This window comes from Chanodichthys erythropterus, chromosome 2 (assembly GCF_024489055.1).
Source record: "Chanodichthys erythropterus isolate Z2021 chromosome 2, ASM2448905v1, whole genome shotgun sequence".
In the NCBI taxonomy this organism is placed as follows: Eukaryota; Metazoa; Chordata; class Actinopteri; order Cypriniformes; family Xenocyprididae; genus Chanodichthys; species Chanodichthys erythropterus.
In genome coordinates, this window is record NC_090222.1 from 30,850,029 (window position 1) to 30,870,728 (window position 20,700).

At 36.6% G+C, this 20,700-nt stretch overlaps 1 protein-coding gene across 2 annotated transcripts; it reads right to left on the reverse strand.

The window, feature by feature from the left end:
* Positions 1-1,477: 1,477 nt before the first annotated feature.
* On the reverse strand, positions 1,478-19,926 carry adar (adenosine deaminase RNA specific). Of its 2 annotated transcripts, none has more exons than XM_067409386.1 (15): positions 19,810-19,926; positions 11,820-13,945; positions 11,412-11,610; positions 11,013-11,161; positions 8,866-9,001; positions 8,516-8,754; positions 8,211-8,364; positions 7,499-7,670; positions 7,319-7,412; positions 6,448-6,567; positions 6,215-6,345; positions 4,290-4,472; positions 3,527-3,639; positions 3,214-3,341; positions 1,478-3,081 (listed from the first exon to the last, which is right to left on the reverse strand). In XM_067409386.1, exons 2-15 carry the CDS (start codon positions 13,823-13,825, stop codon positions 2,730-2,732), a joined length of 4,176 nt encoding a protein of 1,391 aa, XP_067265487.1. In that variant the 5' UTR covers positions 13,826-13,945; positions 19,810-19,926; the 3' UTR covers positions 1,478-2,729. The 2 variants fall into 2 exon arrangements, with proteins under 2 accessions (XP_067265487.1, XP_067265496.1); XM_067409395.1 differs by lacking the exon at positions 19,810-19,926 and adding an exon at positions 18,015-18,321.
* Between the last annotated feature and the right edge of the window lie 774 nt (positions 19,927-20,700).

Here is a 20,700-nt window from a genome sequence, read left to right on the forward strand (position 1 = left end):
AGGAAAATAAACACTCTGCACCCACTCTATAATATATAATACTTATTTCAAATTAAATATATATAAGGGCCTATATACCAAAGGTGAATAGGATACTTTGACCAAGAGAAACCGGTCATTCCAAGAAAATTAAGAATTTTCCTCATAAACTTGATTACTTGAACTGCAAGAACAGGAACAATATTTTGTTTCACTGCAATCTTGAAGGTTGGAATGTGAAATAATGTATCATTTTCAGTCCAATAAAAAACTTTTTATACACCGTTGTTTATTTTTTGTTTGTTTCTGTAATATATTGATTTTTTTTCCCCCACTACATTTAAATATTTACAATATTAAACCTTTGATGAATGTCTAAAAAAATAAGGGATAGTAGAGCAGTGAATTAATAAATGTTGTATACTGCATTTACCATAAATTAGTTAAACATGCAAATCATTCACATATTCCTAAGAAGTCATGGAACACATTTTTCCTATTTATTTTCAATTATATATTCTGCTATCCATTTCAGTCTGAAATATATTTAATATTTCAGGGTGTGTAAATACAGATTATATAAATAAAAGTTTGGTCCCACTTTATATTAGGTTGTCTTAACTACTATGTACTTACATCAAAAAATAAGTACAATGTGCTTATTGGGTTCATATTGAATTGCAAAACACTTTTGCTGCTATTGAGGTGGGGTACGGGTAAGGTTAGGGAAAGCTTTGGGGGTATGAGTAGGGGTTAGGTGTAAGGGATGGGTCAACAGTGTAATTATAAATGTAACTACAGAAAGTAATAACAGATGTAATTACATGCAGGTGTTTTTAAAATATAAGTACAATGTAAAAACATGTATGTACACAATAATTGCATTGTATCAAATGATTAATTTAAATGCAAGTACATAGTAGTTAAGGCCACTTAATATAAAGCGGGACCAAAAATTTTAACCTTTTCACCTTGATTAGAGGAAAATGCAACACTCTGACCTAAATATTACCTTCCACCTGGGAAAAGAGCATCACAGTTATACTATGACCAGAGTGCGTTAAGTGAAATGCAAACCGTAAAGACATTAATCTGCAGCTCATGGAAAGAAAATGCTTTTTTACTTTTTTAATAGAACAGAACTTGTCTTAAAAGAATCTGGGAGTAGACTTCAATGGTTTGATGACAAATGTTTGGAGGCATACAGATTCACATTTGCTGGAAGAAGAAAACAGAATGTTAGTATTGCTTTAGTCTTGAAGCAGTTCATCAATTAGCAGTGTCTGAACACATTAAACAAGCAATGCAGACTTGAGCTTACAATATAAAGGGTAAAATAATATTTCAAGAAACAGTTCAGATCCACAAAAGTACACACACACAAATGCGCATAGGATTGGTTTGTGCCGTTCAACCACCCGCTATAGCTTTCACCACTCAGAATGTAGACTGTTTGGCTGCATGCATTATCTACCACAAACCCCCCCTCCCTCCCTCCCATGTATAACAAAATGCACATCAACGATAGTCAAAACAGAACATACACACCTCATATAAAATTACATCCTAAAAATTAAAAGATAGAAAATAAATTGGATTTCAAAGTTACGAATCATTACAAAATATATACATACAATATATACACATACATAAACACACACGCATATGTATAAACTCGTTCAACAGACCTTATATATACATCTGTGTGCATATGTATCTGTATGTACATTATGTATATATTTCAAGCAGTCTAGTCAAGTGTTGGTATGTGGAACTTGCAAAAAAAAAAATTGAATTTAAGTAAATACAGAAGCAGTTTATCCCACGCAGATTTAAAGCAAACAGAGCATTTATATGAATTAAAAAAAAAAAAAAAATGGTGGGTAAATGACAAATTGGTACATGATGAGCAGCTTAAAGTGATAGTTCACCCAAAAATGAAAATTCTGTTATTTACCCTCATGACATTTCAAACCTATATAACATTTCTTTCTTTTGAACACAAAAGATATTTTGTAGAAATTTGGTAATGTTTTTGTTACAACTGACTTCTACTGTACATAAAAAAACAACACAAACACAAAATATATTTATGTTATCTTTTACAGGGAAAAAGTCATTCAGGTTTGGAACAACACTGAGGGGAAGTAAATGAGAATTTTCATTTTTGAGTGAACGAACACTTTAACCTCCTCCAGTCACAAATGACCCTTTGCAATAACTCAGATAAAAGAGGTGAATGTCAGTAAATATGTACCTGACTAGCATCAGCGGTCATTAAAAATCTTTTTATTAAATGAGAAATACCTAAATGTATAGTTTTGAATCGAAAAGACTACGAGAGAGAAAGTAAGAAACAGAATTATTCTTCAGCTATGTGGCTACGCAGTCACACAACAAAGTATTGTGATGGTCGCAAATAAAAAATAAAAAAACCTCGCAACCCTGTAGTAATGGCTTTCAAAAAAAAAAAAAAAAAAAAAAAAAAAAGAGAGAGAAAGAAAAGGAAAAAAAAGGGCAAGATTCTACTTCATGTCTCATCAAGTCCAATTTGCCTTGGGTTTACAGCTCTGTTGCCATGGCAGCACCCGTTTCTGCTTTGTCATGATGGTTAAAGTTCAAATCCAAAGCCACAGGCTTACCCTGTTCCTCCCTCTCTGTACCTCCTCAATTCTCTCTCTCTTTTACTGCCGGCCACTCTTCCACTCCATCCATCCCTTAATCTGTTCTCTCTTCATCTCTCTCTATCCCTAAAAGCCCTGTGTTGCAGACTGTAAATTGTTGTTTGAGCTCGAGCAGCTATTGGGGTCAACTGCGCAACACGGAGCACGGACGTCCCCGCTTCCTCCCCTTAGCTCAGAGCCTCTGGCTTCTCCCTCAAAACTTTTTTCTTCCAAGGGCTTCCCGATCCAGGCGCCATATCCATGTTGGTTCAGCGCCAAGAAGAACAGCCTCTTGGCATCCTGGAATGAAGTGGCAGCCATCTTAGCGTGGGCATAGGACGGCAGTGCCAGCAGATCGGCTCGGCCCGCACTCTGGCACAAAGCTTGGAAGAGACGGAACAGATTGGACTTGGAAACCCGTGATACCTCCATCTTGGGACTGGCATGAAAAGAGAAGGATTGATCATGAACAAAAGCAGGTGCCTAGGTCTTGAAGTGCTTCGGATAAATATTCAATTAGCTAGATAAGCTGGATTTCTTTTTTACAATGATGGATGCTTCTGTCTCTCACCTGTCCACTTTGCCTTTGGTGCCATCCAGTACCTCAACGGTGAGCTGGTCTGGTTGACTCCAGTTAACGCTGGACTCTTTGGTCTTACTTGTGTGGCGTGCGGAGTCATACACACTCACCCGTCCCACCTGCAGAGAATACAGAAAAAATTGAACGAAATCCAAGTAAAAACAAAAGTTTCATAGTACTAAATGCATTGTGTTGTGTGTGTGTGTGTGTGTGTGTGTGTGTGTGTGTGTGTGTGTGTGTGTGTGTGTGTGTGTGTGTGTGTGTGTGTGTGTGTGTGTGTGTGTGTGTGTGTGTGTGTGTGTACCTCAGGGTGGTTGAGAGTAAAGTTTGCTGGTAAACTCTTTTTGAACGCATCACCGTCTCTAGCCAATCGGCAACATACAGCTCGAGTCAGGTGACCATGGCTGTAGAGATACCCTGAACAAACGTATATCAAGAAATAATGCATGAATGAAGCTTGATGCACAATAATAATAATAATACAATTTATAACAATAAATTATAATTTAATATACTTTCATAAAACAATTATAATATAAATAATATATTATATTAATAATAATAATATAATTACATAATACAAACATTTGAATTTTAATATATAATTAAATATGTTTTATATATATAATTTTATATAATTTGCTATTACTACTACTTTTAATTAAAAATACACATTTTAATAATTTCATAAAACAGCATTTACATAATTTTTATAATGAATTGTAAAATAATTGTTATATATATATATATATATATATATTATTTAATAAACCATTTATATAATTTCATTACTATTTTTTTTTTTAAATTACAATTTTATAAAAATATAATTTATAACATTTTTAATTATTAAATTTTATAATGGGTTTTAAATGCTAATTTTAATATAATTAATCACAATTTAATATAATTTATTATTATTATTATTATTATTAATTTTTCAATCAGTTTCAATTAAATACCTTTAGGACTTCCAATGTAAAGCCTTCATTGTAAATAAAACTAAATAAACACACAAACTTGAAAACACTGGATATCATTACTCAAAGCATGGTAGCAGTGTTTACCAAGAGTGATGGAGCTCAAATAAACGGGGTGGATGAAGTGGCTAAGGAGCGCCCCCTGTAGGCCAAGCACATTCCAGCGCAGGATCTTGTCACTGCAGCTCATGGTCCTCAGGCGCTCACCATGCTGAATGCCATCCCAGGTGGGCACAATATCACTGGACTCCACTGGGATAGTGCCTTCACCTAAAAAAAAGTAAGGTTAATGAGAACAGAAAAAGGAAAAGGTTGGGAATCTTAGTTAATTCAATAATATGAGAGAATGTATGAAGTGACAGACATGTAAATAGAGTGTACAGTAGAGGACCAAAAGAGAAGACTAACACTGTTTACGGTAGCTCTTGAAAACTAGCTAACCAGACAAATAGCATTAGCTGGAAGCATAATCTGGCTTATCGCAGGACTGTCAGAAAAATGTCTGTCACAATATATCATGAGGCTGTTTTTTTTTACTTCCTTGACAGCAGTGTCAGGGTTGGCACAACAGCTAACCAAGCATAACTGCCAACATCATGTGCCGACTTGTCAAGTTGAATTCACAGACATACTTCCGCTTACCTGCCAACCGCTTTTGCCTTGTAATTGCTTTTCTTCTATCCCACTAGACAATGGCTGTTTTGCCTGGCAAAAGGCCATGTTCACGTGGCTATAGAGAACCTCTTTGGCGAGGTAACAGAGAGCAGATGGCACGACAAACACTGCTGAGTGCATCTTGTTTAATCCGACAGTTAGCGCACTAGAGTTGTGTACCTGAGGTCCTGGAATTATGCCACAGCATGTGCATATAGTAGTTAGCCATTTAAAGACCATGAAATCAAAACTGACAATTCTTGTTTTTTAATGGAATGTTGTAATATTATAATTTTTTTAAAATTCATATGCCTTCAATTTTTAATCAAAATAACTCCCCTTTCCAACGACATCTCTTCTCCTCTCTGATTACAGTAAGACTGTAAAAAAAAAAAAAAAAAAAAAAAAAACTCAATTTGAAGAACCGATATCGATTCTTAAATCCCAAGAATCGATCTTTCAGCCTACGCTGTTTTCAGCTGATGAATGAACCAAACGTAGCGTGCCTCCCATCCAATAAATCTCAATAAGCTTGGTTACTTCTGAGATGAAAAAGTCTCAGCTTTATAAAATTTTTTATAAAATTCAACCAATAAATACGGTTTTGGTGCTCTTAAAATGTGGCGTGACAGATCACTGTAGCGCTTCAGTTCAAGCGAAGTGCATGTGAACTGCTCATATCTTCTGCTTTAGTACTAATTACAGCACAAAATAACCATGGGAAGGTCACATGTAAATCAGTCAGTGTTTCAACCACGGAAAGAAAATTGGGGAAAAAAACAGCTTGTAAACAATGTCACGTAATGTTACTTTTACCTCAGAAAAGACATTTGTCAGAGTCATTATTTTTGTTTTGTATTTGCACACAAAATGTATTCCCATCACTTCGTAAAATTAAGGTTGAACTACTGTAGTCACATGGACTATTTTAACAATGTCTTTACTACCTTTCTGGGCCTTGAACATGGTAATTAAATTGCTGTCTATGGAGGGGTCAGAGAGCTCTTGGATTTCATCAAAAATATCTTACTTTGTGTTCCAAAGATAAAACGGTCTAACGGGTGTGGAACAACATGATGGTGAGCACTTAATGACAGAATTTTCATTTTTGGGTGAACTAACCCTTTAAGATCAAGAATTTCAAGTAGAAACTAAGACAGCATGTGACAGCTGACACTAATAGAAATGTTTTTTTCAGGAGTTTCTGCATTAAGGCACAGATTAAAAGATTGATCTTTGAATTTTTAAGTATAAATATCAAATCATTCAGATCTTGACTAATCTGAAAATCTGTGTTTGTATATTGTTTTTTTTACCCCATTGATGACGTTATTTACAGTTCTTTCTCTGTATCTTACCATTCTCCACCTTGGTTCTGAGCTTGCCCTGTTTTACGTTCTCGAAGAGAGGCATGTGTCCAGACAAATTTTCTTCAGCGGCCTCGCTGCAAGACTTATCGAACAGAGCGCCATCGCCACATGGAGCAGTGCTTTGAGACAAAGAAAAAGGCACATGAAAGCAGTGTTATCCATGTTTGCGGATGAATATTAGTTCTAAAACTAGCTTGAATAAGAGGAAGTGCATGTCTCACCTAATATAGAGATGAAAGGTGATGTCAGATTTGATCTTCAGCTTACCATCGTCTGCAACCTCAAAAATACTCTCATCACCAGGGCTTTCCCAATGCTTCATCAGCTGACCGTACAAAAACCTGAGCCATACAGATTTTACAAACAAGTGAGTTTTGTTCATACATAGTTTATTATTTTAAAACTAGGGCTGATAAAAATTAAACAAATTTGTGCAATAGTTAAAGGATGGTGCCTTTTTGTGCATTTGTATAACTTAAAAAAAAAAAAAAAAAAGATTAAACTGTTAACTGTGCAAAAAAAAAGTTACATATATAAAATTATTTATTTTTAAAATATTAACTATATATAAAACTAATATAAAAATATATAACTAATACTATCACTAATATATATATATATATATATATATATATATATATATACACATACATACATACATACATACATACATATATATATATATATACATATATATATATATATATATATATATATATATATATATATATATATATATATATATATATAAAATCCTATATTTAAACATATAATTTAATTTATTATTAATTAATATATGCATTTATTGCCATGAGAATAAATGGCTATTTTAAATATTAATCTTTTAATATATTTTTTTTAAATGTTTTATTGAGAAAGAAAGAGAAAGACAGCAGGCATATGAGCAGACGCTCTGTCTGTCTCACAATAACATCTTCAGAACACCAAATATAAAGTCAATATATTTATGAGCTGCTGTGAAATAAGACTCCTTCATCTTGAAGAATGAGACAGAAAAAGCTGTAGAATGAGAAGAAAAACGAATTATGGGATTGACAGTGAGGGAGAGAAAGTTCTGCTGCAAGCTGATACCGGATAAAGCCTCTCCTGGAGATGATTTCTGCGTGGCAGTCATTAACGGTGTCCCCTCGAAGACTAAGCTCCTCTCCCTTAACACAGCGGTTTCCTACAGGCGTAAGACAACAATTACAGCACATCTCTAATTACAGTGCACGCATCATGTTGGCTCTGTCTGTGTTCAAGTCTATGTACCTGTCCCAAGGCTGACAACTGTTCCAAGAGTATCTGATCCATTTCTCATAACGATGGTAGCAAGAATCTTCCTACCCAAAAGGCTGTGCTGGATGCGTGCTGTGAGTGCATTAAAGCGCTGATGGCTTAGCATGGCGATCTGATCATGCATCGTACTGCCTGATACCGGCAACTGAAACATACAAAAACTATATTACTACTATTACTATATACAAAGTTATATTACACATCTCTCTAAGATTTTGATTGGTCAAATACAGCATTCACCAGTCAAATGCTTCTGAATAATGACAGTTGTACAGGGAAATAATGTACAACTGATCACTAATCTTGGTTTCCTATATAATAAAAATATAATTTATTTGAATATTTATATTTTTATATAACCTTTTGTTTATACATTTATAAATTAATAATAATTGCAAAAAAAAAAAATAGTTTTAATTTAAGAGTTCTATTTAATATTATTCTATTAATAGTTTTTTTGTTGTTGTCGTTTTTAACAATTTAGCATCAGAAGTTTACCTAGAAAGTTTTTCAAATGTAGGGACACATGTAGAAAAAAAACCCCCAAAAAGTTAATTTTGTACTGCTTTCAAATATTATGACACCTCAATATTTAATGGTACTTTGTTAATGATAAGTTAATGCATAGTTAAAAGTTACTGCTAATTTTATTATGAACTTTTATTAAAGTTTCTGTGTTTAATACCTCTGGCGTGAGCTCTCCAGTACGCGCTGCTTTCTCTGCTTCTCCGATGAGCACTCGTAGAGCAGCGTCCGCTGCCTCCTGCTTCCCCTGCTTCTTATTACTAGCACACACTGCAGGAAACCACCGCCCTCCCAATTTAGCCTGGTATGTAAACCTGTAAAAAAGCGAGATAAAATTGTGTGACCTGATCTTTTTATTGTGTGACAGAGCAGACGGGAGACAGACACAATGATGAGAATCCTGCCGATTCTGTAATAAAGACATAAAGATCACGAAAACGTGACCAAGTAAGAGCGCAAGTTTACTTGGGCTCATGTGAGAGTCCGGACTGGCCCACCAGGCGGATTTCAGCAGCAAAGCCCCGAGCACGGGCGTACTCGAGGAGGCCGGACACTGCGTTGTTGTTCAGGTGGTTGATGAGGTCACCCACACCTGCTTCATGGGCTGCCTGGAGCTCAGATGCCGTCAGTGGGGGTAGCGAGGGGCATGCAGGGATCGCTGGCTGAGACTCATTGTCGCCCAGAGAATGGAAAGTACCTGGAGGCTAGAAGAGAAAGATTGTGTTTAGTCTACCAGCATACAAATTTCTCTTTTTCTTTCCATCTTTCAAACGGTCTTCTTTTTCTTCTTGTACTGTCTCCAAACCTCTCTTTACCTTGTTAAGATGTAGTAGTCCATCTCCCATTAGCTCTTTCACGGCCTCTTCTGCTGCCAGCTGCTTCGCTGCTTTCTTACTGGGTGCTGAGGCTTCTTGGAAGAGACGGTCCCCAACCTTTACACGGAACATAAACCTGACACAGGAAGTAAGAAAAAACAAGAAAGATTGTGGGAGAAAGAAGTGAAAGACACAAATCAGTCACAGTGGACATTGTATTTTCAAATCTATTTAGGCAGTTCTATTCCACTAAGCTCTGAATCAGTTTTTACAAAATCGCACAGAACAGAATTGGTCATGAGCATGAGCAAAAGACTTCTTTCAAAAACATTAATAATCTTATGACCCATCTACAACAAACTACCTCTACTTCAGCTATTCAAATGTACCGATATTTGTTACACCAATAAAGCACACTGAAACTGAGAATGATAGGGAAACAAAAATATGCAATTATGCAGACAAGCATGCTGTCAAATCATGCTTTTGCCTACTAGAGCCAAAAAATTGTCTAGTAACCAGGCTAATTTGGCAGGCAGCGCTACATTTACATCAAGGCCAGTAATTAGAGTCGCTCTTTTGCTAAAGGCCATGAATATCCACTGGCACATGACAGAATTATATATAAATGTTTGTGTAGGCTGTCCTGAACCAAACCCATACTAAGATTTCTCATTAAATAAGTTAAACAAGAAATGAAGAGAAACTACATTCACCAACTTCATCAAGATATTATACTTGAACGATATCTGCAAAAATACAGCAACACAATCTAAAGAACTGTAACTTACTGCTCAGTCCTAGAGTAAAATAAAGCTTTTTTTCCTCAACAGAGATGAAGTTTCTCTGATCTAATCGGTTTTGTGTTGTTAATCAGGGTGTGCCTGAGGGTTTTTCTTTCACACTTGTACAACTTCTAGAGATGCACAATTTGTTTTTAAATCAAATTGTGTTTTGAAATGTGATATAACACACATTTAACATCTCATATTGCTGCTGCTTAGATATCAAGGGTAAAAATGACAGAAGGTATAAAATCAGACTGAAATTACATTGCAACAGGAATTTCTCATTTGCAATAAGCACTTAATTTCAAATCTGACTTAGACCAGTTCCTAACATGGGGTTTGTGTGGAGTGCTGAGATCAATGAAAACACTCTGAAGCACACATGCAGACTATATATTAATTTTATTAAATATTCCGTTTAATAAATCACACTAGGCCATATTATGATTTCATTTTTTCAATGCAAATTCCTTTAAACGCTAATGGACAAGAGCTTCTTTCCACATCTAATACTTCTATAAGAAGCAAACTCAATTTGTGGAAACAGTGAAAGTAAGATGAGTAGTAAAAGGAAGATGATCAGTAAAAGGAGGATGAGCAAAAACCAGGAGAATGCAGATAAAACAACATTTCGGGCCAGGATCAGACAAAGCAGGCAAGCATTGTGTTTCACAACCAGCAAAATCACACTGTAGGGGCAAAGGTAATAAAGGACACAGAAATACATACAGTGAGAAAAAGTGGAACAGAAAAAGAGATAGAGGGATAAGAATAGCCCTAACAAAATGACAACATATAAGCTCAGCAAGGGGAAATGGTGAAAAGACATTTAAAAAATAATAATAAAAAAATTCACTATGTATGGGGCAGTCGTGTCCTAATCAGAGAGTCAGACTGGTAACCCGAAGGTTGTGGGTTTGATTCTCAATACCCACAGGAGCTGACTGAGGTGCCCTTAAGAAGTCACATAATCCCCAATCACTCCCCAGGCACCGCAGCAAAATGGTGTGTGTGCGTTCACTACTCACTACTCCTAATGTGTGTGCACTAACTAGGATGGATTAAATGGACAAGACAAATTCTGAGTATGGGTTACCATACTTGGACTTCATGTCATAGTAAAAAAAATAATAAATAAAATAAAAAAAAATAAATAAAAAAAATACAGAAATAAAAAAAGGAGAGTTGAGGAATCGCAAGAATGAGAGGAGATATTACAGAGGAATGTGGAGAATGTGAGGACAACAAGGGGACAGAAGAGCCTGGAAAATAGAGACATCAGGACAAAAATCATGTAACTTTCTGTAGCAGGTTTAAAGGGGTGTAACTTAAAGCCCTTTACTGTGGGATGTATTTTACCGTGGATCATGGGGAGGCCCTTCCTGTCCTGTCTTGATAAACTGGATGGCATTCCCACTGCGCTGACTGTGCTCCATCAGGACAGAAACAGGATTCTTTCCTCCAGGTAGAGACCGAGACAGAGCCTGGGGCGGAGTATCTGTACCACTCTTTAGAAATTATTTGAAAGAGAGAGAGAAAATAAATAAATAAACAAAAACATTTTATATTAAACTAAATTAATATTATATTTAAATAAAATATTTATATTATATTTTATACACAACAAATATATTTTATAAACATACATAAATTATAAAGTTAATGAAAGGTAAAATAAGACATCAAAGAGATTATCTATGGGAGACTAAATTATCAGGTTTCATGCAACTTTGACACAGAAACAGAAAACAAGCATACTGGCATATCTTCTGCCAGGTCAGTAGTTGACTCAGCTCCCTCAATGCTCGGTTCTTCCTCTTCATCTCCACCTGCTCCCTTCATCTCCCTCCAAAGAATCCTCAGGGTTGTGGCTGCAGCATCTTTTTTGGCCACTTTTTTGTTTGAACCCTCAGCTGGTGGAAACCTGCGGCCATCTAACATGACCTGCATCCGGAACCTGGAGACAAAAAGGGGAGGGAAAAACCTCAAGCTATAAATCCATGTAAACACAATTTGTGTCTAATTCTTAATCATGCAATCTCATTTTACCAAAACTCACTAACAAGAGAACATTACTTTCTGTAACATGTCCAAAAAACTATTGGCTGTTTCACAAATTCTTAAATTAATCACAGCTGTCTTAACACAAACTTTTCATCTACTAACCGGGGGTCATGTGAGGGTCCAGACTGGTCCAGAAGTAGGAATTCACAAGTGTGTCCAAGATGCTGAGCAAACTCCATCAGTCCACTAACTGGGTTCTTACTACGGGCTTCCTTCAGTTTCTGGAATCTGCTTGACTCCAGGCTTTGGGTTGGGGGAGGGGGAGCAGCCAACGAAACAGCGACCTCAGAGCGGATCGTGTTCAGGAATTCTGGAATATCATCAGATGCCCACTGTAAACGTTCTCCTCCATTACTGGCCATATCCTGATAGTAGGAGAACTGATGGGGAGGAGGTTGGTAGGTGGAGGTGGAAAGCTCACTGGGTTTGGGGGCTATTGGCTCAAGGCCAGGCATATCAAGCTCTGTGTTACCAAAAATGTTGTTGTTGTCCAACATGTCCACCAATGGATTTTCACCCCCTTCCATTGGAACTGCTTCAAAATCAAATTCATCATCTGCTTCCAACTTGACCGAAGCTACGTCTGCAATCCCTTCAGCTGCCAAGTTCAACATCTCAGCACTGTTCACATCCTGTTTTGCAGTCGCAGCTTTTCGTTGGCGGTCCATCTTTTCCTGCCGGTGTGCACTAAGTCCCCAGGTAGGTGGAGTAACTTCGGTGTTGCGTCTTACATCACCTTGTTTCTCCATGGCATAGAGGGTGGGATTAACCTGCTTGGCACTGCGGAGACCAAGGTTCTTGGCGATCACAAGCGCATTACCCGTACCCACTTCGTAGAGGTACTGTAGAATCTTCTCTTTGCTATCTTTAGACTCGGCCATTGTTGACGAGGTTTCCAACTGCACTGCAGGTAAAAGAATCTGTTGATCCTGGACAGGAAACAACGTTTCACAGGTATCGTCACCTTCAGAATCCTCCGATTGGTCACTGATACTGCCGTCAGCCTCAAAGAGGATCTGAGATGCAGAGGGAGCGCGGGTGCTGGTGGGATGCTCTCTAGTCTCTTGGTTTATGAATGAACTCTGACCTGGCTCTTTCTCCAAATCCTTTGAAGACTGTGATTGGTCTCTCCCTTTGATGGGCTCACCGTCCTCTTCCTTACAGAGTCTCCACAGAGGAGGAATCTCACCTTGCTTCACTGCTTGGTTTGTCCTTAAGAGGGCATATAAAGCCTTATTAACAATCGTCTTGGGGAGATTCAGCTTTCTGCCCAAGGCCCTTGCGTGAATGGTCTCGTCTGGCCCGAGTGACTTCAAAAAAGCAAAGACCTGTTGCTGGATCTCAGGGGTCAAATAAAGAGACTCTCTGACCGAGTCGGGAGAACTGGAAACCTTGCTTGCAATGCTACTGCAAGACAAAGTGTCAGAGTCGTCTACCCTTGTTATTCGGTCACCTAAACTCAGACTATGAAGGCCAGAAGACACATCATCAACCTGTGTATTCCAGTAATGCTTAGTGTGTTGATTCGGATAATACTGTCCCTTCTGTTGAGGGTAATTCCACCCTGACTTTTTCTTAGGTCCAAAGTTATGCTCCCTTTGCCAGTTTCCTCGGCCTCTGCCGTAGCAGTCTCTTCTTCCAAAACTGTTACCGCTTCTTTTGAAGTCGCGATAACCTGTCTGGTAATGTAGAGGCCCAGTTGAGACCTCTTCCCCTTGGCTGGAGGTTTGGGACCCTCGCTGTTGAGGTGCTTTGAACTGCGGAGCGTGTGCACTCTGCCCCCTGAGGAACTGCACCTGATATTGTCGGAAGCTTACACCATTTGTGTCAGAGATCTGATCACTGCTGTGCTGGGGGGGTGCCCACAGGGGTGGTTCAGAGGGACTAGGGGGAAAAGGACGACCACGCGGAGGTACGCCAGGAGCACCCGGGTAAGAGGAGTAAAGAGAAGGGTGCGGATAGCTGCCAGATACAGAGCCGGGGCTTGGGACACAAGGGCCCCGTGTACGACCAGTGGTTGTGTAGGAATGAAACTGAGGTTTTCCCTGTTGGGGAGGGAGGTAGGATCGCTGACAATCTTTGTTAAACCCTCCTCTACCACTGCTCATAGCGCAGGGGTCGGGGGCGAGGAGGGAGTAGCGTTGGGCTTGTTGGATGTGTTAGGATGAGACTCAGCTGTCTGGATGTAATTTCACAACGATAGCAAAGGCTTAATCTGTGCACTGCTTCTGCAGAGAGACAGAGAACAACAGAAAAATCCATTAAAGAATGCAAAGTGAATGCAGGTCACTGCGCAGACACACAAATTCTGTCGGCACATTTCTTGGCAACACAGCAGACTGTAATTTGAACACTTGGTAAAAGGCTCACAGATTAATTATTCATGCTTATTGTGAAACAATCAATTTATTTCTGGCTTAGCGAGTAATTTGCAGATCTTTATGGTGAGGGAAAGTGGTCATGGGTATTAGAGGAAAGCACTTTCAATGACATTCTCTGCCAATGTGAGCAACTATAGTAGCTAAAGCACAATGATGAGTAAAGCTGTTTTAAGAGACTGGTAAAACATTGGAAGACAGAAAAAAAAAGTCAGTGAACCTAACACTTGTTTACAAAATGCAGTACTCTACAGCATAGTGTAGGTCTGGTGTGAATTGCTGTGAGTGTTTAAAATAAGTTGCTTATTAAGACTCTACAGTCCTCACAATACAGCAAATCAATAGACCATATTTAGCCAGCAAATTCTTTTATGGATTCAGGAAACAAAAGCTCAGAAAAATAAAGGTTATCAGTTATCACACATTACATGAGACGCAAAGCAAAAAAAACTGAATGTCAGAGCTACATTTCTAACCACATACTTTTTGCATGTTACTTTTTGTTACATTCCAGTGTACAATGAAAATGAATATTAAAAAACAAAAAAAACAAAAAAAAAAACAATTACATGCCTAAACTTACAGCCTCCTATCAAACACTAGCATGGACAAGAGATAATTCAGCACCTTCGTCCAGCTTCACATTTAACTTCAGACATAATAGCTCACTCTATAAATAAACTTAAGTGAGATGGAAAGTGATTCTGCTCAATCACTTTCCATGTGCTTGCTGAAGTTACACTTGTAACTTTAATGTTTTGACATCACCAATACAAATCTGGCATTTTAGTGGCCATACCTTACAAAATATACTGAGGTAACATAGTATAGAGATGGGACAAGATTGTAATTCCATGTTATTTTTAGATATATCCAGGTACTAAGTACCACGGTACTATGGCACTCCAAGGTATTTTAAAGAATACCATGTCGTCACCACTTGTTCACGCTAGGAAAAAAAACAAAAACAGAAACAAAAAGTACAGTACCAAATAACAAATGGTTTAGATTGGAAAAAGCCTGTTAGAAGGGTAGAACGCTTAGCCAATTAGCCATTTAAATAAATTAATGTCTTCAAACTAGGCATGACTGTATCAAACTTTCATGCTGCAATAATTGCTGAAGCTTTTATCACGGTTTACTGTATTATCACGATATTGAAATAAGTTTCAAAAAAAAGTGTTGTCATAGTATAACAGGTTTAAGGTCAAGTACTCTTTTTCTTATAACAAAAAGAACTCATAAAAATTATAAAGTAAAATGTTTCAAACAGATTAAAGTGCAAAAGAATTATAAAGATCAACAGGTATCACTTTACAATAAGGTTTCATTATTTAACGTTAGTTAATGCATTAACTAAGATTAAGAATGAGCAATAGCTACATTTATTACAGAAGGTATTATATTTTGTTAATGTTAGTTAATACAACTGATCATTGTTAGTTTTAGCTCAGGTCCAAATAATAAATAATAGTTAAAACTTTTGATTTTAGTGATGTTATTAAACATTAACTAAGAAATTAACATTAAGACTAATAAATGCTTTTTAAGTACTTTTCATTGTCAGTTTCGTAATAATGAATTAACATGTTAACTAATGAAGCCTTATCTCACTAAGGCCCGGTTTCACAGACAGGGCTTAGCCAGGATTAAGCCTTAGTTCAATTAGGATATTTCAGTAGCATTTAAAATTGTACACTAGAAATAAAAAAACTGTTCTGATCTGCATCTTTAGACAAAACAATGGCACTGACATATTTTGAGATATGTCAGTACAAGTTGCTTTCCGTTAAAACAGCTCAAACATGCATTTTAGTCTAGGACTAGCTTAAGCCTTGTCTGTGAAACTGGGAGTAAGTGTTACTGAACAGTAACAAATAATCAGAACATTTTCAATCATTAGGGCATGTTGCAGTCCAGATTAAAATATAAAAATATTTAAGTTTGAAAATAAATAGCCTATTACGTCTTTAAGTATTAAGTGCTGTAATGAACACCATTTCGAATTAAAAAAAAAAAAAAAAAGTTTAAATACAGTTAGGACAGCAGCTTTGTTTACTGGATTTCCGGGGTAACCGCAGCATTTCTGCTGTTCCATCAGCGCCCTCTGCTGTCAGAGAGTGAACGTGCACTTTCAGCGCGTCTGCTTCACTCCTTCAGCCATATGCTTCTCGTGCACGTTGGGCTTGTTTACATCTGTGTGCATGTCCCTTTGATGCAGCATACAGCGGTGTTGTGCATCTTATACGGTTGATGAGTAAAGTACCCTTAAAATGTATTATAAAAATTAATAATTCATAATAAATAATTATTCACGGTATTTTGACGTGTCCACGATAACAACATTGTGCATATTCATTATCGTGATATATCCTATTACCAAATATCGGCACATGTCTATTTTAAAACTGAGAGCTGAGATAGATAGGTTATTAATCATTTATTTAAATTGAAAATATTAGAAAATGACTATGATCCAAAAAATAGGAAGCGTTACATTTAACGGTTAAATTTAACCTTTTAACCAATGAATTTCCACATTTTCATTATAAGTTTAAAAATATTTTATAGAGATTGCATTCAAATAAAGCAACTGCATATGCTGGACACAAATGACTTATACAGGATGTCTGTAAAAAATTATTGTAATTTTTACTGTAAAATATTGTAAAAATGCTACAGAAGGAAAAAAAAAAAAAAAAAAAAAAAAAAAAATGTTAGTAGGTAAACAGCAAGTTCCTGTACTATATACAGGGGAAAAATGTAACCGGACATTCCATGTATTTTTTTTACAGTAAAATAATGTTAAAGGTACATTTTTTTAGAAATAAAAAAGGCAAATCAAATTATAATTTACAGTGAAAAAACTGAAAACTGACATTCCCAGAATTCCCTGTGTGACATTTTACATTTGTATTTTGTTTAAATAATTGTGTTTCTTAATAGTTTTAGTTATCGGTTATGCACATTTGGGTTTTATGTTACATCTTTTGTTGGTTAATGATTGTTCATTGCATCATTTTAGTGTCACATGTGTTACCATGATGGTGTTTTGTGTTTGCATGAATGACTTTGTGCACCTTCTATACACTAGTTAGGGCTGGGCGATGTATCGAATGCTTTTGTCACGCGCATTTCTTCAGTAAAGCCGGTTCCCTGATTACCGCTAAATAGCCATCACCGGCTTTCAAATGAAGCGGCATTCAATAGACCGAGCCGTAGATCACTGATAAGACACGCAATATCGCGTTCAATATCGATATGTATCGCCGTCGATATTGAACGCGATATTGCGTGTCTTATCAGTGATCTACGGCTCTATGGCGATTTAGCGGTAATCAGGGAACCGGCTTTACTGAAGAAATGCGCGTGACAAAAGCATTCGATACATCGCCCAGCCCTAAAGTATCATTCAGTTTGTGGAAAGGCTATTTGTGATGAACTTATTCATGATTCTTCATGTGGCTTCCTCTTTTACCACCTGCATTATGATGGTTGTCAGTACAAAACAGATTTTAGTAGCTTTGTCTGTGTGTGTTGTTGGTTTTACTGGTTAAAATTGCATCTTTCTTGTTGGTAAATTACAGTTTTGTGTAAAATTTACAGAATTATTCTGGCAACCACAGCTGCCAGGATTTTTTTTTTTTTAAGTTTTTTTGTTTGTTTGTTTGTTTGTTTTTGTACAGTGTACATTCCCATGACTTCGCAAAGTGGTCTGGATTCTGTAACTCACAATTTTAACTATTCTCTGATATATTATTACAACACTCTTTTATCTAAAGCTTTCTTTAAAATGAAGCACTAACTCCTAGTTCTAGCACAGATTCTACTGTAATGGTTCAGTCACTTTTACAACAAGAAAGAATATAACCTACACGAGTAAAAATCCATTCAGACGAACCCAAAAAATTATACATACCACAAAACAACTGAAGGCAAAAAACAGATGAACTTGACACAGATGAACTAGATAAGGCCCAGACTCGTGCAGTGACTAAACACTGTTCCGCATGAAAAATGAAAATGAAATAGACGGATTGCACTTCAGCGTTTTCCGCGGTTTGCCTTTGCAAATGGTTTAGATCCACAAACTCCACAACACGAGATGATCCCGAGACTTGTCTACACTTTTGGAAAGTGTGCTGGAAAAATACAGATATAAATCAGATATAAAAGAAAATAGAAAGCACGCGGGATGTTGCGAACTAGGCACAGATCTCTTTAGGTTTCGTTTTCTATTCTTCTCCAAGCTCTCAAAACTAATGTCTGCAAATTCACTAATTTCTCCAAATGACAGCAGGGGGCGCCATTAGTCGGAAGCGCTTGAAAGTTTCACCAATAGGCCTATTGTACAGTTTGACAAATGTAATTACACCATTTGAGTTATAACTACATCCCAATGGAGCAAAACGTATCTAAAAACATATAAATACCAAGAAATCATTCCTAGGTAAATAAACTGTGAAACAACTCGTGCGGGACGACTGTATTCATATTACTGCATATCAGTTAACAGTGCGACATATTAATACTGCATCGCACTACTCATTTTATCATAGCCGTTGAACTATTGGTTTCGTTTCAGATTTCACCAGCCAGCAGACGGAAAGCAAACCTCCACCTGCGACCCTCTCAGATGCATAATACATGAGGTTACAGTACTGTGACCGACATGAAACTGCACTGCAGTTTATAACCTCCAGCCGAAGCCTGAGGTGCCAAAACATCTTCAGAAGCTCGGGAGCGCGGAGGGTGCCCGTGCCTCGACTTCTCTTCTCTAAAAGAAAAAGTCCGAAAGAATACAGATCATGTACGGGACAAATGTCTCCAGGAGGCGCTTAATAACCCAGTTTATCCAATTCACTCAGTCACGCGAAGTTGTAGCCCAGGGCATTAGACTACAGAGCAACATAGACAAAATGACAACAACTGCTTTCATCGCCATATTCAAGAGTAGATGTGTAACTTTAAAATTCATGTTAATCTATCATTAATATTACTGCTATCCTTTTATTATTATTTTGCGTCACTGCATTTATTGTGTGTAATACTACTAATATAACCCACATTTTTAATTAAAATGTCTTCATACAGGAGTATTGTGGTGGTAACAGTGTAAAGTGATTGTATTAATAATATTAAGGTATTTTTTTGTTGTTATTTTCCGGAATCTCTATTAGAATAGTTTGATTTTTAAAATTGTATTTAGTAATTAACCGCAGAGATAAATACATTAGTACATTTTAAGAGCATTGTGGTACTACGGTTTAATGTTATGGTAATACCATGATATTATTTTTGTTCTTGCTCAACAAAAACATCTCTTTTTTTAAACTAACCCCAAAATAATCGTTTTGGTCCAGTTTCAACAAGCCCTTCAAGTTCTGAAAACCGACAACTAATTACAAGGACATCGGAGGTTGATGTTCGGTTTAAATGAAAACATCGCTGCCTGGGTAAGAAAGCAAATACAACCCGCTATTAATAATTTTCTAGTCTTTAATTTAATTGCAAGCATGCAACAACATAAAATTAGAGGTAACTAGGGCGGAAAGACTCAATGGATACGCGATTTAATGCGACAGCCAACGGCAAACAGCGATCGGAGAAGCTTTGAAGCATCTCGATCCCTCCAGGACAATCTAGTTCCGGAAACGCATTGATATCATAAAAAACATACAGCTATGTAAGTTAGAAGGAGTAAATATACTTACATGCGCAGACGACGTAAACAATTCTGCAACGTCCCTGCAAGAGGCCACATGCAGATTGAAAACACAACGCTGGTGAATGACAATGAAATGTGGCGCGTAGCTGCGACGGTGTTTTTGACGCTCTCTGATGACGTAGGATTTCGCAAGAACCTGCAATGTGATCCTGAAAACACGTTCGGTTATTAATGAAATTAAATAGCTATTTGTATAATGCTTTTTATGTAAATAGCGCTCGTTATGGTTTCTACCTAGCAGTATTCCCAACGTCGACGAGAAATAATATAATATGATATTATAATATAAATAATAATATTAATTTGTCTGATTTTACTGCCCTTTTCCTCACTCTGGAAGCAGGAGTTTTTCAAACTGGAGGGCCGCAAGGAAGTGCTAGGGGGTCCGTGGACAAATGTAGAGAAAAGCAGTGTAAAAACAAATATAATAGTAATTATTAAAATAAGATCAAACCAACCAACTAGCTACATATATAAAGACATTCAAAATTGATTCAAATAAATAAATTAGCCTAGATTAAATAACTAAATAAACAAACAAACGTTTGATTAAATTAAATAAAAATGATTAAAACAGTACACAAATTTAGATAAAAAATATTTTTTTTTGTTTTAAATAAAATTTGATATAACTATAGTGAGTATAAAAAACAATGTAACAATGTTTTACAAATATTTTACACATAGGCTATTTAAAATATACTTTTCTAAACAGTATTAATTGAATGTGTTACATGAAAATATGTAGCTGCCTTTAAAATTTGATGAGCATCCCTAGGGATTGCAGGAGTTTAATCATATTTGGCAGTTCATGGCATCTAAAAGATTAAAAAGCCCCTGCTCTGGAGGTATATGTCCAGACTTGTTTTGTCTGATT